This window comes from Mesoplodon bidens (assembly GCF_964165515.1).
Source record: "Mesoplodon bidens genome assembly, chromosome: 1".
Classification (NCBI taxonomy): domain Eukaryota; kingdom Metazoa; phylum Chordata; class Mammalia; order Artiodactyla; family Ziphiidae; genus Mesoplodon; species Mesoplodon bidens.
The window spans coordinates 72,955,860-72,977,909 of record NC_138176.1 but is presented as its reverse complement, the minus strand read 5'-3'; the positions used below and the strand labels follow the sequence as shown (position 1 = coordinate 72,977,909).

The following is a 22,050-nucleotide window of genomic DNA, read 5'->3' as shown; positions in this document are numbered from 1 at the left end:
AAATATGTACAAGACCTATCTAAGGAAAGCTTAAAACTCTAATGAGCAAAATCAAAGAAGAACTAAATAAGTGGAAAGATATTCCATGTTCATGGATAGCAAGACTCGATATTGTCAAGATGTCAGTTCCTCCCAACTTGATATATAGATTCAATGCAATCCTAATCAAAATCCCAGAAGTTCTTTTGTGGACATTGATTAACTGATTCTAAAGTTTCTATAGTTTATATGAAGAGACAAAAGACCCAGAATAGCCAACACAATATTGAAAGAGAAGAACAAAGTTGGAAAACTGATAATACCTGACTTCAAGCCTTACCATTAAGCTACAGTAATCAAGACAGTATGGTATTGGGAAAGGGACTGACAAATAGATTAATAGAAGAGCTCAGAAGTAGATCCACACAAGTATAGTTAACTTACCTTTAACAATGGAATAGAGGAAGTACAATGGAGCAAAGATAGTTTTCTCAACAAATGGTGCTGGGACAACTGGACCTCCATGTGTAAAAAAATGAATCTAGATACAGACTTTATACCCTTCACAAAATTAACTCAAAACGGATCACAGAACTAAATGTAAAATGCAAAACTATTAAGAAAAAAACCTAGAAGATAACATAGGAAAAAATCTAGATGACCTTGAGTATGGCAATGACTTTTTAGGTACATCAACAAAAGCATGACCCATGAAAGAAATAATTGATAAGTTGGACTTCATTAAAATGAAAAACTTCTGCTCCATGCAAGACAATATCAAGAGAATGAGAAGACAAGCCACAGAATGGGAAAAATATTCTCAAAGACACATCTGGCAAAGGACTGTTAAATATACAAAGAACTCTTAAAACTCAATAATAGAAAAACAAAAGACACGATTAAAAAATAGGCCAAAGATATTAATGGACACCTCACCAGAGAAGATATACGGATGACAAATAAACATATGAAAAGATGCTCCACATCATATGTCACTAGGGAAATGCAAATTAAAGCAATGAGACACCATTACACACCTATTAGAATGGCCAAAATCCAGAACACTGACAATACCAAATGCTGGTGAGGATGTGATGCAACAGAAACTCTCATTCATTGCTGGCAGGAATGCAAAATACTACAGCCACTTTGGAAGACAATTTGGTGGTTTCTTACAAAGCTAAACATATCACCGTATGATCCAGCAATCATGCTTCTTGGTTTTCACTCAAGTGGAATGAAAACTTATGTCCACACAAAACCTGCACATTGTTGTTTGTAGCAGCTTTATTCATAATTGCGAAAGCTTGGGAGCAACCGTGATGCCCTTCAGTAGGTGAATGGATAAATAAACTGTGGTCCATCCAGACAATGGAATACTGTTCAGCCCTAAAAGGAAATGAGCTATCAGGCCATAAAAAGGCAAGAAGGAACCATAAATGCACATTACTAAGTGAAAGAAGTCAATCTGAAAGGACTACATACTGTGTGATTCCAACTATATGACATTCTGGGAATAAGAGAGGATTTTTAGGGCAGTAAAAATACTCTCCACAATACCATAATGATGTGTCATTATACATATGTCAAAACCTATAGACAACACAAAAATGAACCATCATGTGAACTCTGGACTTTGGGTGATAACAATGTGTCAATGTAGGTTCATCAGTTGTAACGAAACTAACACTCTGGTGGGGGATGTTGATAATGAGGGAGGTTATACCTGCGTGAGGCCAAGGAATATATGGAACATCTCCCCTCAACTTTGCTGTGAACCTAAAAGTGCTCTAAGAAAATAAAGTCTTAAAAAAAAAAGAGTAGCTGGGTACAGTAACAGAAAAAACAGGAGGGCAAAAATTGCATGGTTGCCTATTAAGCAAAAATGAATGACTATTATTTCTGACAACAGTAAAAGTCTTTTAGTGAAGGTGACAGCTAGAGAAGACAATTTTGACAGGAGTCCTTCTATGACACTTAAAGATTTATGACAATAGATATTTTCTCACCTATGATTTCCTCTATTTGTTATGCAGGCAAAGTTTTAGTAAATAGCTTTGAGAAACCTAATTTATCTACCTATCTATCTATAAATGAAAGCTGGGTATATTTTAATAACTACTAGATAAAATATTTCTGCCTTGGTTCTTTTATCTTGTATTTCAGTGAATTATCATGACTGTAATTCTGTTCTTTGTTCAGTGAGATTGGCAAAGTTTCATTTCACTTCATTATCTGAATTCCTCTTTTGGAGAAGTGGGTGTCTGAGAGCTGGGCTGGGGAGGGGATTAAGGAGGCGATTCAGACAGAACTAAGAGTAATCTCAGAGAGTGCATCCAAGGAACAAAACTAAAATTGTGTGACAAGCAGGCTGTCCAAAGGGTTTGCTGCACAGCCTCTGTGCTCTGTATAACTCCTGGGAGCAGCTTTCAAGTAGAAAGGCAGCCAGGCCCTGGATATTGAGGTAGAACCCAGATTTGAGAGGTCAAGACAGACACCAGGAACCTCAGATGAGAAGGCAGAAAATGGAAGCCTGAGAAATTCCCAGAACATGTGCTGAAGCTACAGTCCCCTTTATATAAGTCAGCTATGGACTCATTCTGGTGAGGAGGGAGCCATTTAAAATACAGCAAACTCCTAAGGAAAATAAAAATCATTCACTAAACTAAAATGTAGTAACTATAGCTTAAAATTCATAGGACATCAATTGGGCCATGGCCATCTTTCTGTTATATACAGATTTTCATGGCATTACAGTATTTGAACAGTATTTTTATTATCATTATGTACTTACACCCTCCTCCTCCCTGTCCCCCTTCAAAGATACTTTGATCTGCTCCGTGCTCTCTCCTCACACATAAGCTTCTCTATCAAGGTTGATATCATAGTTTAAGCTATAGCAACTTCACTCAAGTAGGGGACAGGAGCAGGAAACTGATTCCCTGGGCCCTGTGGTCCCTTCCCTCCCTTGCCCCTTTGAAAAAAAAAAAGAGGACAAGTTAAAGTTTTGTCCTCTCTAATTCCCTGTCTTTCATGTTCTCCTATTCCAGGCCTCCCCTCACCCACTTTGGATACTGAGGGAGAGGGTTTTTGTAGGATGTCAATACGGTGTACTATAGGTCACATATATCACACAGAACAATTGCCATCATGACACATATACTTGCATGATAATACTTGTGGGCACCATTTTCAATCAAGGGGCTCTGCATACAGAGAGAGCTTGATATTGTTCTCCTCAAATTTATGGTCCCTCAATAAAGAAAATAAAATATTTTCCATTTAAATTACTTTTTATTATTTATGGCTTAAAATAAAACACGTAAATATATTTTTCAGGGGGAAGAGGTTCCATAAGGGTATGATTACAGTTTCACAAAATATTTGGGTATATCTGTATATACCTAGACAATAAACCAAAATATTTTCTTATTTCTTATTTGCTTATTTCTAAGTGGTAAATTTATAGGTGATTATTTTCTTCTATATATTTTTTTCTAATGAAAATTACTTACAAAATTGCTGCCATAAACGGTGTCCAAATTTTAACAGAAAATTCCAATTGAGCTCTTGTCAGTACAAAATTATTTGTCCTTTTTTCAGAAAAGACAAATGTCAAGTATAATTCACACAATTAGATCAAATATGAGTAAATCCAAAATAAATACATATAACTTTCTTATTACATAGATAGAAATTGACTAAATGTGTATTCAAATATATATACATAAATAGAATACCCTTGGAGGGGTAAAAATAAGCTGGTAATGGTGTTTGCCTCTAGAAAAAGAAACTGAATAGCTATAAGATGTTATCGTGTCCTTGAGATCTTTGGTATTTTTGTATTATGTGAATTTTACAAATAAAAAAATAATTAAACACTAAGAAAAGTAAAAACATGTATTTAAATTCCTGTAACTATTATTTTCAATCACTTTTTGGTCCTTTCCTTACACATAAAACCATTTTCCATGGTTAGGTTAATTTACTCTGGTTTTGACTTAGTTTGACTTACTGCCAAAAATGTAGAGTCTCTTCTATAGCCCTATTTGGATAATAAATAATAGGACCAGTTTCCCACCAAATATCTCTACACTGAATGTTGTGGATAATTTTTGCCTTTTTTGCAAAATCTCTCACAATGCTGTCACTAAAGAAGATGTAACTGCTGGATTTGACCTTGCCTTCAGTTAGGTGAAGTTTTGTTTATAGAAAAGCCTTGAAATAAGATCAAGTTTTGTAACTACAATTATCACAAAACAGGTGTCAGTCAAGTGCTGGGCTGGGTCCAGACATTCATTTGTACCCTGATTCATTCATGCAAGTTCACTCAGAACAGTGCTTTTCTCAGTTTTCAACTTCCTTCTTCCTGTATTCACTTTTATAAACTGACTTGTTTCTTCTGGGACTGTAAAGACATGGATCAATTGCATAGAAAGAAGACATGGAGGAAATACAATGCAGAAAAGACAGTCTTCTCAACAAGAGAAAAGACATCCATCAGATGACATCCCAAAGTCCCTTCCAGCTTAACCTGTACATGTAAAATATTTATTTATGTTGCCTCTGGTTTAGCTAAGCACGGTTTGCAGACCATTTCCATGGTAACATGAAAACTGTATGTGTTAATTTCTAAATTTTGACACTAACTGATGACAGGTGGCTTGTGTGCAAAGCCAATGGTACTGAAATGCTTAGGAGGGAAGGAGGACATGAAAAATTAATGAACAATGAAAAGGTGGTAAAGTTAATGGACTGGGGCATAAATTAACTATCTCAGCACGCATATAAATGTTTATAAGAATCATCTGAATTCCTGAGCATTTATTTACTTAACCAAAGCTTAAAAGCATTAAGAAGTGGGGAAAAGGTTGATCAGACGTGAGACCTCAGAAACCTCCCACTGATTGCTATTACAACACTAGTGGAGAGGACATACAGATTACTGGACTGAAGTTAAATTCCACAAGGAGGAAGGCAGAGAGCACTGAAAGATAACTAAACAAAGGGAAGTGCCAGATGTGAAAAATCAAGAAGCTATAAGCAATCCCAATAGCATAACAAAGGAAATATGAGTTAGAGTTACGAGAACGGTAATTCAAAGTATTGAGAGCCAAAGTTAAACATGCCAAATAAATAAACGACATGTCACCATAACGGGAACATTTTATTTTACATGGTCTGAAACACCAATTCTTAGAAATGCTTCTAAGAGTTACATGGGAAGCAAAAAATAAGAAAGACAACAAAAGTGAAAATACAAAAATTAGAGAGCATACACAAGAGTGTAGCTCAGCAACGGCATGTATATTGATGACACCAGTTTAACGCACCAGTGTAGTAGATGGTGTAAAATTGAGAACATTTCCATTCTGAATAAACGTCTTATTCCATTTGATACAACAATGGATTATGAATTCCAAGGAAGGTATTATATATGTAGTCTTTTTTATATTGATCATTAACTCATCACAGGGGCAGAATTTTGGTAAATTGTGCTTATTTTGAAACATATCTTAATCACCTTTGTTTTTATACATATTTTTTATTTTTATTTATTTTATTTTATTTTTTATTTTTTGCTTTATAACAAATTTAATCAGTTATACATATACATATGTTTCCATATCCCCTCCCTTTTGCATCTCCCTCCCACCCTCCCTATCCCACCCCTCCAGGCGGTCACAAAGCACCGAGCTGATCTCCCTGTGCTATGCGGCTGCTTCCCACTAGCTATCTACCTTACGTTTGGTAGTGTATATATGTCCATGCCGCTCTTTCACTTTGTCACAGCTTACCCTTCCCCCTCCCCATATCCTCAAGTCCATTCTCTAGTAGGTCTGTGTCTTTATTCCTGTCTTACTCCTATGTTCTTCATGACATTTTTTTTCTTAAATTCCATATATATGTGTTAGCATACAGTATTTGTCTTTCTCTTTCTGACTTACTTCACTCTGTATGACAGACTCTAGGTCTATCCACCTCATTACAAATAGCTCAATTTCATTTCTTTTTATGGCTGAGTAATATTCCATTGTATATATGTGCCACATCTTCTTTACCCATTCATCCGATGATGGACACTTAGGTTGTTTCCATCTCCGGGCTATTGTAAATAGGGCTGCTATGAACATTTTGGTACATGTCTCTTTTGGAATTATGGTTTTCTCAGGGTATATGCCTAGTAGTGGGATTGCTGGGTCATATGGTAGTTCTATTTGTAGCTTTTTAAGGAACCTCCATACCGTTCTCCATAGCGGCTGTACCAATTCACATTCCCACCAGCAGTGCAAGAGTGTTCCCTTTTTTCCACACCCTCTCCAGCATTTATTGTTTCTAGATTTTTTGATGATGGCCATTCTGACTGGTGTGAGATGATATCTCATTGTAGTTTTGATTTGCATTTCTCTAATGAGTAAAGATGTTGAGCATCCTTTCATGTGTTTGTTGGCAGTCTGTATATCTTCTGTGGAGAAATGTCTATTTAGGTCTTCTGCCCATTTTTGGATTGGGTTGTTTGTTTTTTTGTTATTGAGCTGCATGAGCTGCTTATAAATTTTGGAGATTAATCCTTTGTCAGTTGCTTCATTTGCAAATATTTTCTCCCATTCTGAGGGTTGTCTTTTGGTCTTCTTTATGGTTTCCTTTGCTGTGCAAAAGCTTTGAAGTTTCATTAGGTCCCATGTGTTTATTTTTGTCTTTATTTCCATTTCTCTAGGAGGTGGGTCAAAAAGGATCTTGCTGTGATTTATGTCATAGAGTGTTCTGCCTATGTTTTCCTCTAAGAGTTTGATAGTGTCTGGCCTTACATTTAGGTCTTTAATCCATTTTGAGCTTATTTTTGTGTATGGTGTTAGGGAGTGATCTAATCTCATACTTTTACATGTCCCTCTCCAGTTTTCCCAGCACCACTTATTGAAGAGACTGTCCTTTCTCCACTGTACATTCCTGCCTCCTTTATTAAAGATAAGGTGACCATATGTCCGTGGGTTTATCTCTGGGCTTTCTATCCTGTTCCATTGATCTATCTTTCTGTTTTTGTGCCAGTACCATACTGTCTTGATTACTGTAGCTTTGTAGTACAGTCTGAAGTCAGGGAGCCTGATTCCTCCAGCTCCATTTTTCGTTCTCAAGATTGCTTTGGCTATTCGGGGTCTTTTGTGTTTCCATACAAATTGTGAAATTTTTTGTTCTAGTTCTGTGAAAAATGCCCGTGGTAGTTTGATAGGGATTGCATTGAATCTGTAGATTGCTTTGGGTAGTAGAGTCATTTTCACAATGTTGATTCTTCCAATCCAAGAACATGGTACATCTCTCCATCTATTTGTATATTCTTTAATTTCTTTCATCAGTGTCTTATAATTTTCTGCATACAGGTATTTTGTATCCTTAGGTAGGTTTATTCCTAGATATTTTATTCTTTTTGTTGCAATGGTAAATGGGAGTGTTTCCTTGATTTCACTTTCAGATTTTTCATCATTAGTATATAGGAATGCCAGAGACTTCTGTGCATTAATTTTGTATCCTGCAACTTTACCAAATTCATTGATTAACTCTAGTAGTTTTCTGGTAGCATCTTTAGGATTCTCTATGTACAGTATCATGTCATCTGCAAACAGTGACAGCTTTACTTCTTCTTTTCCAATTTGGATTCCTTTTATTTCCTTTTCTTCTCTGATTGCTGTGGCTAGAACTTCCAAAACTATGTTGAATAAGAGTGGTGAGAGTGGGCGACCTTGTCTTGTTCCTGATCTTAGTGGAAATGGTTTCAGTTTTTCACCATTGAGGACGATGCTGGCTGTGGGTTTGTCATATATGGCCTTTATTATGTTGAGGAAAGTTCCCTCTATGCCTACTTTCTGCAGGGTTTTTATCATAAATGGGTGTTGAATTTTGTCGAAAGCTTTCTCTGCATCTATTGAGATGATCATATGGTTTTTCTCCTTCAATTGGTTAATATGGTGTATCACGTTGATTGATTTGTGTATATTGAAGAATCCTTGCATTCCTGGAATAAACCCCACTTGATCATGGTGTATGATCCTTTTAATGTGCTGTTGGATTCTGTTTGCTAGTATTTTGTTGAGGATTGTTGCATCTATGTTCATCAGTGATATTGGCCTGTAGTTTTCTTTCTTTGTGACATCCTTGCCTGGTTTTGGTATCAAGGTGATGGTGGCCTCGTAGAATGAGTTTGGGAGTGTTCCTCCCTCTGCTCTATTTTGGAAGAGTTTGAGAAGGATAGGTGTTAGCTCTTCTCTAAATGCTTGATAGAATTCGCCTGTGAAGCCATCTGGTCCTGGGCTTTTGTTTGTTGGAAGATTTTTTATCACAGTTTCAATTTCAGTGCTTGTGATTGGTCTGTTCATATTTTCTATTTCTTCCTGGTTCAGTCTCGGCAGGTTGTGCATTTCTAAGAATTTGTCCATCTCTTCCAGGTTGTCCATTTTATTGGCATAGAGTTGCTTATAGTAATCTCTCATGATCTTTTGTATTTCTGCAGTGTCACTTGTTACTTCTCCTTTTTCATTTCTAATTCTATTGATTTGAGTCTTCTCGCTTTTTTTCTTGATGAGTCTGGCTAATGGTGTATCAATTTTGTTTATCTTCTCAAAGAACCAGCTTTTAGTTTTATTGATCTTTGCTATCGTTTCCTTCATTTCTTTTTCATTTATTTCTGATCTGATTTTTATGATTTCTTTCCTTCTGCTAACTTTGGGATGTTTTTGTTCTTCTTTCTCTAATTGCTTTAGGTGCAAGGTTAGGTTGTTTATTCGAGATGTTTCCTGTTTCTTAAGGTGGGATTGTATTGCTATAAACTTCCCTCTTAGAACTGCTTTTGCTGCATCCCATAGGTTTTGGGTCGTTGTGTCTCCACTGTCATTTGTTTCTAGGTATTTTTGGATTTCCTCTTTGATTTCTTCAGTGATCACTTCGTTATTAAGTAGTGTATTGTTTAGCCTCCATATGTTTGTATTTTTTACAGCTCTTTTCCTGTAATTGATATCTAGTCTCATAGCATTGTGGTCGGAAAAGATACTTGATACAATTTCAATTTTCTTAAATTTACCAAGGCTTGATTTGTGACCCAAGATATGATCTATCCTGGAGAATGTTCCATGAGCACTTGAGAAAAATGTGTATTCTGTTGTTTTTGGATGGAATGTCCTATAAATATCAATTAAGTCCATCTTGTTTAATGTATCATTTAAAGCTTGTGTTTCCTTACTTATTTTCATTTTGGATGATCTGTCCATTGGTGAAAGTGGGGTGTTAAAGTCCCCTACTATGATTGTGTTACTGTCGATTTCCCCTTTTATGGCTGTTAGTATTTGCCTTATGTATTGAGGTGCTCCTATGTTTGGTGCATAAATATTTACAATTGTTATATCTTCTTCTTGGATCGATCCCTTGACCATTAGGTAATGTCCTTCTTTGTCTCTTCTAGTAGTCTGTATTTTAAAGTCTATTTTGTGTGATATGAGAATTGCTACTCCAGCTTTCTTTTGGTTTCCATTTGCATGGAATATCTTTTTCCATCCCCTTACTTTCAATGTGTATGTGTCTCTCGGTCTGAAGTGGGTCTCTTGTAGACAGCATATATATGGGTCTTGTTTTTGTATCCATTCAGCCAATCTGTATCTTTTGGTGGGAGCATTTAGTCCATTTACATTTAAGGTAATTATCCATATGTATGTTCCTATTCCCATTTTCTTAATTGTTTTGGGTTCGTTATTGTAGGTCTTTTACTTCTCTTGTTTTTCTTGCCTAGAGAAGTTCCTTTAGCATTTGTTGTAAAGCTGGTTTGGTGATGCTGAACTCTCTCAGCTTTTGCTTGTCTGTAAACATTTTAATTTCTCCATCAAATCTGAATGAGATCCTTGCTGGGTAGAGTAATCTTGGTTGCAGGTGTCTCTCCTTCATCACTTTAATTATGTCCTGCCACTCCCTCTGGCTTGTAGAGTTTCTGCTGAGAGATCAGCTGTTATCCTGATGGGGATTCCCTTGTGTGTTATTTGTTGTTTTTGCCTTGCTGCTTTTAATATGATTTCTTTGTGTTTAATTTTTGACAGTTTGATTAATATGTGTCTTGGCGTATTTCTCCTTGGATTTATTCTGTATGGGACTCTCTGTGCCTCCTGGACTTGATTAACTATTTCCTTTCCCATATTAGCGAAGTTTTCAACTATAATCTCTTCAAATATTTTCTCAGTCCCTTTCTTTTTCTCTTCTTCTTCTGGAACCCCTATAATTCGAACGTTGGTGCGTTTAATGTTGTCCCAGACGTCTCTGAGACTGTCCTCTGTTCTTTTCATTCTTTTTTCTTTATTTTGCTCTGCAGCAGTTATTTCCACTATTTTATCTTCCACCTCACTTATCCGTTCTTCTGCCTCAGTTATTCTGCTATTGATCCCATCTAGAGTATTTTTTATTTCATGTATTGTGTTTTTAAGCGATGCTTGATTCATCTTTAGTTCTTGTAGGTCCTTGTTAACTGTTTCTTGCATTTTGTCTATTCTATTTCCAAGATTTTGGATCTGGGAAATAGAATCTTGGATCATCTTTACCATCATTATTCTGAATTCTTTTTCAGGTAGACTGCCTATTACCTCTTCATTTGTTAGATCTGGTGGGTTTTTATCTTGCTCCTTCTCCTGCTGTGTGTTTTTCTGTCTTCTCATTTTGCTTATGTTACTGTGTTTGGGGTCTCCTTTTTGCAGGCTGCCGGTTCGTAGTTCCCGTTGTTTTTGGTGTCTGTCCCCAGTGGCTAAGGTTGGTTTAGTGGGTTGTGTAGGCTTCCTGGTGGAAGGTACTAGTGCCTGTGTTCTGGTGAATGAGGCTGGATCTTGTCTTTCTGGTGGGCAGGTCCACGTCTGGTGGTGTGTTTTGGGGTGTCTGCGGACTTTTTATGATTTTAGGCCACCTCTCTGCTAATGGGTGGCGTTGTGTTCCTGTCTTGCTAGTTGTTTGGCATAGGGTGTCCAGCACTCTAGCTTGCTGGTCGTTGAGTGAAGCTGGGTGCTGGTGTTGAGATGGAGATCTCTGGAAGATTTTTGCCGTTTGATATTATGTGGAGCTGGGAGGTCTCTTGTGGACCAGTGTCCTGAAGTTGGCTCTCCCACCTCAGAGGCACAGCACTGACTCCGGGCTCCTCAATTTGGGATGATGTGTTGTCTATTCATGTATTCCACAGATGCAGGGTACATCAAGTTGATTGTGGAGCTTTAATCCGCTGCTTCTGAGGCTGCTGGGAGAGGTTTCCCTTTCTCTTCTTTGTTCTCACAGCTCCTGGGTCTCAGCTTTGGATTTGGCCCCGCCTCTGCCTGTAGGTCGCTGGAGGGCGTCTGCTCTTCGCTCAGACAGGACAGGGTTAAAGGAGCAGCAGCTTCGGGGACTCTTGCTCACTCAGGCCGGGCGGGAGGGAGGGGCACGGAGTGCGGGGCGAGCCTGCAGCGGCAGAGGTCGGCGTGACGTTGCACCAGCCCGAGGCGCGCCGTGTGTTCTCCCAGGGAAGCCGCCCCTGGATCCCGGGACCCCGGCAGTGGCGGGCTGCACAGGCTCCCGGAAGGGCGGTGTGGGCAGTGACCTGCGCTCGCACACAGGCTTCTTGGCGGCGGCAGCAGCAGCCCCAGCGTCCCACGCCCGTCACTGGGCTCCGCGCTTTCAGTCGCGACTCGCGCCCGTCTGTGGAGCCCCTTTAAGCAGCGCTCTTAATCCCCTCTCCTCGCGCACCAGGAAACCAAGAGGGAAGAAAAAGTCTCTTGCCTCTTCGGCAGCTCCAGAGTTTTCCCGGACTCCCTGCCGGCTAGCTGTGGCACATTAGCCCCCTTCACGCTGAGTTCCCGCCGCCAGCCCCAGTCCTCTCTCTGCACTCTGACCGAAGCCCGAGCCTCAGCTTCCAGCGCTGCGCGCCCCGGCGGGCGAGCAGACAAGCCTCTCGGGCTGGTGAGTGCCGCTCGGCACCGATCCTCTGTGTGGGGATCTCTCCGCTTTGCCCTACCCAGGTATGTGGGGAGTTTCTTGCCTTTTGGGAGGTCTGGGGTCTTCTGCCAGCGTTCAGTAGGTGTTCTGTAGGAGTTGTTCCACGTGTAGCTGTATTTCTGGAGTATCCGTGAGGAGGAAGGTGATCTCCGCGTCTTACTCTTCCGCCATCTTACCCGGAAGTCCTGTTTTTATACATATTAAATACTTTGTATTCAACTTAAAAAGAGAAAGAAATAAAGATAGAGAATATAGATGATTCTTTTAGGATCAAGAGACAGTTTGTGTTTTTGTTTTTTAAGATAGCAGACAATGATGAGGAAGATCCAATAGGGAGAGTAAAATCAATTATGCAGGACAGAAAAAGGACACTGTCAGGACTAAAATTCTGGAGTAAACTTGAGGGGATAGAATCCTGCATTAGTAGAGAAGTTTTCTGGCCAGGTTATGTGGGTAGAGATGCAGGTAGGTTGGTAGACTTGGTGATGTAAGTGTGTGAACCTTCTTACTGTGTGTATTTTCTCAATGAAATGATGGAAAAGTGTGTTAACTGAGAGTTCAAAGAAAAGAGGGAGTGTTTGAGATGTGAGGAGTAAGAAAAAGATGTGAAAAAATACTTTCAGAGACATTACTGGGAGGCCCACTTGAAGGAAATGGTCATGAATTTTAAGAGATTGGTTAAGCTGAATTGATAAAGGTGGAAAGTAGGCAGAAAATGGAACTTCATGGAGGGCAGGTTTTTTCAGGCAAGTAAATGGAAAGAGAGAGCAAAAAGGGAATTGAGTTCATCTGCAAGGAGTGATTTTTAAAATGAAGGACCCATGGGAACTAAACCAGGTGTGGGCTTGATGAACATGTGAAAAGGCAGTGATGAGCTCGGTAGGGTGGAGGTCCTGGCGGCATCAGGAAATTGTTGGCTCTAGCAGCGAGAGTGAGCTGAAAGAGAGGACATGGGGGTTAGAGAACGGTAAGCCTGTAATTCTTATTCTGAGGGTGTGAAGTTATTGGTAATGATGGTTGTAGGATGTGGCCCTGGAACGAGTGGCTGAGATGGAATTGAGGAAAGATTGCTGGATATAAACCAGTCAAAGAACTGAGTGAGAGGCTGGGAGGCTGCATAGATCGTTTGCCTGAATGTTGAAATTACCAAAAATGGATGGCAAAATTAGGTAGAGAGAGAGAGAAGTTATGGAGACATGGAGATAGGTTTAAATTTTTTCAAAGATAAGAGTGACTGGTTAGAACTGTACCTTAAGGGAGGGTAGATAGTGGTAGAGTCTAATGCCACATGCATTTAAAATCAATATTTGAATAATTATGAATAATAATTTGAATAATAATAATTTGAATAATTATAGATATCTATTCTGGATATCTGCCAGAATAGAGGTTGCATCAATGCAGCTAGTTTATATTAAATGAAAAACACACCAAAATATTTTTATATATTTAGCAATGAAACTTGAGAGCAAATTTTTATCATGACCATGAATGTTATTCCTACTTTTACAGAATTACTAAGAAATTTCCAGATTCAGAAAGTTGCCTTCTAACTTGAGAACTGCAAGAGGATTAAATCAGAATATTAATGAAGTGTTTGAAACAGGACCCAACAAATAGTAAGTACCTAATAAAAAGTCATGAGGGAAGAAAACTAAAGATGACTCCCTATGAGGAAATATGCCAAGCCTGCTTTGCCACTTTTCTTTATACATTGTCCTAAACCAAACAAAGAAAAAAAAACCCTTTTATATCAAAGGTCACCTTGATCTACACTGGTTTTCCCTGATTTGTAGACCAGATACTTTTTCTATTATTTCTGAGAAGAGTCTTGTGCTAAGAAATATAAACTTTGCTTCTGGATGTTGTAAGTACTGGGGGAAAGATTTAATAATTGATGCTGGAACTATTGACTCATCGTATTTTTATAATCATGTGGTACATGTTAAGATGCCAAACCCAGAATCCACAAAGCTAGATATATCCGACCACTTAAACATGGCTAAGACAAACGAATAAACCACAAAGAAGGTTTTGACTTTTTAACCTTAATCAAGGTTAGAAGGCAAAGGACAAACTGAGAAAATTAGCTTCAACATGTGGGGTTGAAAAAGAATATCCCTAATGTAAAAAGAGGTTTTATAAAACAATAAGAAAAAGACAAGTCGTAATTTTTCTAAAGGGCAAAAGACATGGATATGAATAGGGATTAAATGAATAGAAATGGCTGATGAATATATAAGAAGATATTTGTCAGAAGAAATCGAAGGCACCTGGTCTTCATTGTTGTTTATAAAACCAATAATGCTCAGCTTTAAAGAGGCTGCAGAGAAGCACCCTCTCAAGCAATATTAATGGGAATGAAAATTAGAACAGTATCAAGTTTTTGGTTGTCAGTTGGCAATTTTTATCAAAATCCTAAATATGCATATCCTTTGACCCAGTAATTCCACTTCTAAGAATTTTTTCTATGCAGATAAGGTGACAGTACCCAAAATATGTGGCTCAGCATCAGTAACAGTAGAAAACCATTGCAAAGTGTTAGTGGTCATGAAAAGATACACCCAACAGACTGCTAAATGAAACAAGTATGTTACAAAGTACCATGTGTGGTTCTGATTACATTTATGTAAAAATATATATGTGTGTGTTGATATGTAAGTATCCAAACTGATGTCTGAAAGGATGTTCCCAACCATGTGAATAGTGATTATCTTTGAGTAGTGGAATTTCTGATCATTTTTACTTTGTTTATGTTTTTGTTTATGGTTTATGTTTTTTGTATATTGTTTGAATTGTATATGAGGACCACTTACTGGCCTAGTGACCATATATATATATACACACACAAATATCCTTGTACCTTTACTCTAATTGCCTGAAAGAAATTCCCTGAAAAGGCCTTGATTAAAAAGGAGGAGAATGATTAACATACAAACACCTCAAGTTTTGTCCGAGGCCAGTCCTATCAAAGAGAAATTTTTTATCTTACATTCAGGTTAATTTCTGTGTTGAATTTTACTTAGTTAATAGTCATAAGTTTAATTGAGCTCTCAATGTAGGGGAGAAAAAAAACCCCCACATTTTTCTCTTCTGAAACCTTGACTTCTTTGGATCAAATTAAGCGCGTTGTTCCTAAACTGCTAAAAACTCCTTGCTCACATTTTGTTAGCAGTTCCACAGGAATCCAAGAAAGAACACATTGAAATTTCAAAATGGCAAAAACTGGGTTTCCTTTCCCCCATAGTTTAGAATACAGTTTCCTTGACTCTGGGTGTCCCTGTGTTGACAGAAGTCTGAGTCTGGGGATGCCTCTGCTAGTCCACACCCAGGGCCTCAGGGGAGGAGGCCCATCACTCCACCATCGCTGTGGCAGAGGGTAGCCTGATGCACTTGAGAGCTGATTTCATGGTGCTGGTGATCCTATTTAGGATATGGGTGGCGGCAGGGGGGACCCTCAAAGTTGCATTTACCTGTTTGTTCCTCAAGGGCTGAACCACTTCTCGAATGCACAGGTCTAGATCATTGAGATAGTCCTTTTCCGTCTGTATCAACTCCTTGATGATTTTCGAACGCTTTGCCATCATTCTCTGATGTTTCTTCTCCTGAGTTAGGGTCTCAGCCATGGAACACCCAGCCTGTGGGGTCCTCTTTTCTGTTGAATGAAAACATGTACTTGTGAGGCATTCTGTTGAGATTTCTGGTTCCTTCATTACAAACAACGCCACTGCAGGATTATTGTTAGCAAGGGAAAAGGCTTAGAGTGTCTTCACGTGTGTTCTTGGGAAGTGATGTGTGGAAGTTTCCCTTAAGGTTGGAATCCTATGAAACTATGAGAAGGAAGAGGTGTGAGAATGAATACTTCTAACAGGTCAGTTAAAAAATATTTGACATGTCTAGTCTTTAAAATATCCCATTGCTACTATATTAGGTTATAAACCTAGTCTTCAGCTAGAGATAAAATGCATAAAATCATAGTTCAGAATTCTTTTAGACACATTTAAGTCAAGGGAAGATTTTTAATTAGTAAGTGGAACACCTTCCAATTTTGTCTCTATTATTAAAAATAATTGCCCCTCATTCTCAGTGGGTGGTACACAAATCTCCATGAAATGGAAAACAATTGTACATGATTGAGATTTGTCTTTCAGTTCACAGAATCTCTGAGGAGTGAGGCAGTGGTAGGTTAAACAAATTTCAACTAAGATTTTTCACAGCTCATCTTCAATGGGATGCATATCTTGTTATTTCAGAATTCTTGAGCTGCCAAACGGAAATTTTTAATTAAAAAAATCACAGTGCTGAGGAGATGTTGAGATAAATGGGAAGCCTCACATGTAGCCAAGGTTTTATATAAAGTAAAATGTAAGAAAGCTAAATATCTTCAAGGATGAGCTTCCCCACAGTGATGTAAAATTTTGGAAGCCACAGCTAGGTCACAGATGAAATCAGAGCAGTGACAGATAGTGGGGCAGTGTGTATGTGTGTGTGTAAATGGATTTGCTTCAAGCCTGATGCCATCACAAACGTAATTTTCATTGTAGTCTCTAGTTGCAGAAGTAATTTTATTTCCTTTAAAACTAATATGATTCTAGTAACTGATGTGTAAGACATCTCTAATGCTGACACTACTTCCTGAGAATGTAGAGCTTTACAAAAGGGCTTAGAAAGACTCTGTATGGGGGAAAAAGTGCACAGATCACACTTATGGAAATGGAAATAAAGAGAGGATGTTCTCTTGACTGACCCCAGAGCTAAGACAACTGGAGAACTACTATCATAGCAGAGTTAATGGTTCAATGTAAAGAGACTGCCCCTAGAATATGAAGAGACACTAAGAATAGTGAGCATTCCTCTGTCGCTGGCCCAGTCATTTCAGGAGTCCCGACAGAAGCTTCATAATCAAACCTCGGGAAGCATACTGTGGTGGTAATTAGTTTGGAAGGTGCACTAGATTGGCCTTTGGACAATTCTGACTTGCAGGTGAATATGCTTCTGGGTCATTTGCCTAGAAACTATTCTTCCTTCATCAGGAAAGAAGAAGGATTTGACCAATAGCACTTAACAGCACGTGGTTTTACAAGGTTTAGACCATTCAGTGCCAGAGAAATAATCTACATAAGTTATTGAAGAAGAAAATCATGTAAGGAGCCTTCATATCCTGATCTGTGTTATGAGAACTTGGGGGTTCTTCCTAATTTATGATACTTTTATTGGAAGGTATAAAAAGCCTGTCTCTCAGCACCCTAAATTCGACAGGAAGAGTTACAATTAGGCGTCACTGTTATGAACTCTTCTGGATATAAAAGAGAAAGGCAGGTCACTGGCAAGGAGAGATGCAGTGAACAGGTTGTATTCACAAGTGGACCTTGTGACCTTTGGGAGCCTACCTTTGGCTGCTCCTTCTAAAAGGTTGGGGGCTGGAAGTCAGAGGGCAGAGGGGGGAGTGATGGGGCTTCTCTTCTCCTGGGATATATAAAATAGCTCACAGACAGAAACTTCACTAGTAGAGAGCTGGCAAACCAGTATGGATAGTATTCAATTATTATTTAATATTACCTCAAAAATAAAAGGGGCACTGCTGAAAAACTGTTCTAACCGATGTCTGCTTTTCCAAGTTCTAAACATTTTGTGCCTTACAAATAAGGGGGGCCTAGCAAGGAGAAGGGAGTCTTTCCTGATCTTTGGCCAAGAAATATTCCAAAAATACATTCTCAGGTTCTTTTTAGTTCTCAATTCCAGGACTCAATTACTACATCAATTTAACTTATTTTACAGATTTCTCCAGTTGCTGCAATTTAAATGTACAATATCAGATTTTATTAATTAAAAATTAGATTTTCCAATCCTGCTCAATATCTTGTTAGGAATCAAGTTAGGGGGTCACAGGGATGGAAATAAAGTGTCAGTCAAGATATTCAACTTCAGAAACTTCTCCCTTCAGGGATAAAAACCTTCTTAGAGAATTCAGAGTGGAACAATCTTGAGAGCTACCTTTGTTTGTTCTTTTGACTCAACTTTATTGTGGGAACAAAGACTTCCAGTCATATTCCAATTGTTTCCGGAAAACAATCATTTTCCCATCTGGTCTTTAAGCACGGGTTCTGTTTGCATTTCTTAAACCAACAAACTCTCCGCAATGCATTGTGGGCACAAGCTTTGTTTTTATAAGATCCTTCTCAACCTTTAAAACTTTTACATTTCAGTTATACTACGTTTTTACACGTAAAACTACTTGTAACACACGAATATGACCAATATAGATCACCCAAATCAGCAGTCAGCCATAATAATCTTTTATTTCTAGATAAAGCAACAGAGGAGCTAAGTATTTAGGAAAGAAGGAAAAATAAAGCTTTAGGAATGAATATTTTCCAGTAGTTAGCATAAACTAAAAGACTGTGTCAAAACTAAAGGGAAATGGAGGCTAAAAGGACTTTTAGATAGTTTTAACCGAAATATGCTACTGTGAATGAAAACGGTACCACGTTAATGATCTCCCCTTGCCCAAACTCTTTCTTTTACCCTCGAGCTTTATTTTTCCAGCAGTGATGATAAATTTTCACTATTCTAGCTACAGATTTCATGAGTAACATATGTGGAAATTCCTGGCCAAGAAAGTTTATGTAAAAGGAGTTTGCTGCAGTTTGGGGAAAGGATAACTGGACTTAATATCACCTCTGTCACTGTTCACAGAGAGAACTTGGTGGATTTAAAAGAAAAAAAAAAGTACTTATTCTCACAGAGCCTCAGTTTCCTCTTCTGTAAACTAGGAATGAAAACCATCACAGGGTTATCATAAAGACTGGATGAAATGAGCAACAGTATGTGGAAGCTCCTTAAGGTCTTTAAAACCACATAAATGTTAGTTATTTCCACAGGCATGGGAATGACAGGGTTCTTTCTCTCAGCTCTTGAACTTTCCTGCCCCTTAGGGCAAACAGTTATCTCATTATTTTATAGTTATCAACTTGTCAAGAAAAATGCATGACTCCAAAGTGGGTGGACAGCTATGTTTAGATGGGAGAGGAAGAGAAGGAAAAATAGGGGCGTCGCTCATGGAGGAAATTCAGAATAGAGCTGGTGATTGGGATCCTGGGTAGCTCTCCTGGGCTGGGAGTATGTGTGGGGAGAACCCTGGTCTTCTAGAGAGATGAAAAAGCACCTGAAGGTAAGGGCATGGCTGGGGAGGACTGATGACAATCTTCACTGAGAGCCCACGTTTTGCTTAGAGTTCATGTACACTCTTTCTGCTTTGCTGTTGTTGCTATTGCTGCTGCTGTTTTGGGGTGGGTTTTAAGGCGAGGTAATTGATTTAATTCTATCAAGTTATAAAATTATATATATTTTCAAGGTTAAGTGCCTAGGCTTTGCACCACACTTCCTGGATTCAAACTCCACCTCTAACATTAGGTATGTGACCTTGAACAAGGTATTTAACTCTTTGTGCATCCATTGCCTCATCTGTAAATTAAGGGTAATATTAGTAAAATCTTATAAAGTGATTGTGAAGATAAAATGAGTTAATGTTTGTTAAACACAACAGTGCTTGGAAGAATAGTAGATATTGTGTAAATGTTTGCTATTATTATTAGATGCAATTCCTGTTTATTAGCTGTAATATAATTTTCACTGTATTTTTAGCTGCATTCCAGTTTAGTGTATAACCTTCCCAAAATATTTTCATGCACGTATATATATATACATATAGCAGTTAATTGTTTTTGGTTTTTTTTAACAACAAATACTCATATACACATTCCTCTACAACTTGCTTCTTCAACTTTAGCATTATATGGTGGTAATTTTGTTTGGTAAGCGTGTATATATATAATATATCTGTATTCTTTACAATAGCAATATAGTTGTCAGACACTGCTCTTTGCCTGTCCAATATCTATTCTCCCATTTGTCTTTTATAAATTGAACCCTGAATAGATAAAAATGCTTACTTCTTAGATTCTTTTTAAAACTACGTCTCATTTATGGCAACAGAGAGATGTAAGCAAAAATCTCTGAGAGGGGTTTCAGGAGTCTGTAAAAAGGCGAACTTGGTTGGGATGCCCCTTCTTCTATCCTTCACCCCTTATGTTTCTTGCCTCTTTTTTATTGCCTGGAATGTGGATGTGAATCCTGGAGGTGTGGTAGCCATGCTGGAACCATGAAGTACTAGTCACAAAGATTAAGACCTATACACAATGGATGGCAGTGTATGGAAGGATGTAAAGGGCCTCCTTACTCCTAGACTTCTTGAATGAGACACATAAATTTCCATGTGTTAAGCCACATTTTTCTGTTGTTTTTAGGAAAGTTTATTAGTATATGACAGAGATTTTGGTATCTAGAAATTTAAGTGCTGCAAATAATGCAACCTGTAATGTGAAAGTGGTCTAGTGGGGGAGGAAGGATACCAGGAAGACATCTGTAGTCTGGAGAGTTGGTGACCATTACCATCAGTGGCAAAATATTTGGTAAATCTATATTACCAAATACTAAGGCATATAATTAGAGGAAATGGTAGAAAAAAATCAAAATGTTGGCATGTTCTGATTCTTCCTTGCCACGTTCAGCAAAAGCATAGAAATGAGATATGAACTCAGACCATGGCTAGGCAATCTATAAGGAGAGATAAAAGAAAACACCTAAAAAAGATATTCTGCTGGTGGCCTGTAATTTAAATAGGCTGAAAGCCCCAAAATTGGATTGAAAATGCCAACCACTTCCAACCTCAAAGGGAAGCCCAAGAGGTAGCTTTAGCAGGAGATAAGACTGGTGCCTCAGGGCTTCCTCTTCCTTGAAGAGTTTTCTGTCATTCCAGAGAGGGAAAGCACACCAGCCTGGATAAATTTGAGTGGTGTCTGAAAGATTACCAGTGGCTGTCAGGCTAAGGGCTTTCTATTAACATCAAATCCCACCTGCTTGAGCCTCAGCTGTGAGTCTGATTCATGGATATCTGCTAATGTCCTGTTGCATGTCTTCATGGAGAAACTTCTGGGCTTCAGAAAATATCTCTGGACATCAGTGGTCTTCATACCTGGACATTAGTGGTCCTGACTTCCCTTTCTACTATTAATACGCTTTCTCCTGGTTTCTATAATCTGGATTCTTGCTCACTGTTGTAGGCAGAAAATGGCCTCCCAAGGATGTCTACACCTTAATCCTTGCAACCTGTGAATATGTGACCTCACATGGCAAAGGAGACTTTGCTGATGTGATTAAGGTCACAGACTTTGGGATGGGGAGATTATTCTGATGGACCCAATCTAATCACATTAGCTCTTAAAAGCAGAAGAGAACACAAGGAGAGGTGAAGACTGGGAGGGACCTGACCCACCAGTGCTGGTTTTGAAGATGGAGGAAGAGGGGCTAAGACTAAGGAATGCGGGTGGCCCTTAGAAGCTGAGAACAGCCTTTGGTTGATGGCCAGCAAGGAAATAGGTACCAACAACCTGAAGAGTGAGGAAAGGCTTCCCCCCTCCAACCTCCAGGAAGGAGCACAGCTCTACTGACCCCTTGCTTTCAGCTGTGAGACTCTAAGCAGAGACTCGACCACTCTGAACTTCTGACCGACAGAAACTGAGGTAATACATTTGTGTTAGTTTAAACAACTAAATTTGTGGTGATTTGTTACAGAGGCAATAGGAAACCAATATCCCCACATAATCTAATCCCTGAAAGATCACAGTCATTGTTTAGATTGCCCCTCTTAAGAACTTGAACTACATGTAAGTTTCCTCCCACTTTTCAGTGTTCCTTAGTGAATCTTCCCAAGCTACTAGTCCAAGATTGCCTGTGCCACAATAGCTTGAGTTTCAGTAGTGAAATAAACATGAGATTGTCAGTTAGACTTTTTCTTTCAATATAGTTTTTTCATCTTTGCCTAATGTCTTGGTTTCCAGTACAGGCCTATTGGAGGATAGGTACAGGATTGTACAAAAGTTTTCAGTTAGAGAGACATCAATAATAAACCAGATAGTCCTTGTGTTCTAATGCATTATTGTCTTGAATTCAGTTTAATAGTTTCCCTAAGCAGCCACACAATAGCTCAAGTGGTAGTTCCAGCTGTGGCAGTGGCTCTGAAGATCATGG

The 22,050-nt window shown here is 38.6% G+C and overlaps 1 protein-coding gene across 1 annotated transcript in view; it reads right to left on the bottom strand.

Annotated features, from left to right (window-relative positions):
* Nucleotides 1-22,050, bottom strand: part of ARHGEF38 (Rho guanine nucleotide exchange factor 38) — a gene marked incomplete at its 3' end in the record, with an annotated part of 156,452 nt that overhangs the window by 100,769 nt on the left and 33,633 nt on the right. Inside the window, exon 2 of the mRNA XM_081248325.1 lies at nucleotides 15,435-15,616. Within this exon, the coding sequence (XP_081104451.1) occupies nucleotides 15,435-15,616 (182 nt within the window). The remainder of the gene's footprint in view (nucleotides 1-15,434; nucleotides 15,617-22,050) is intronic.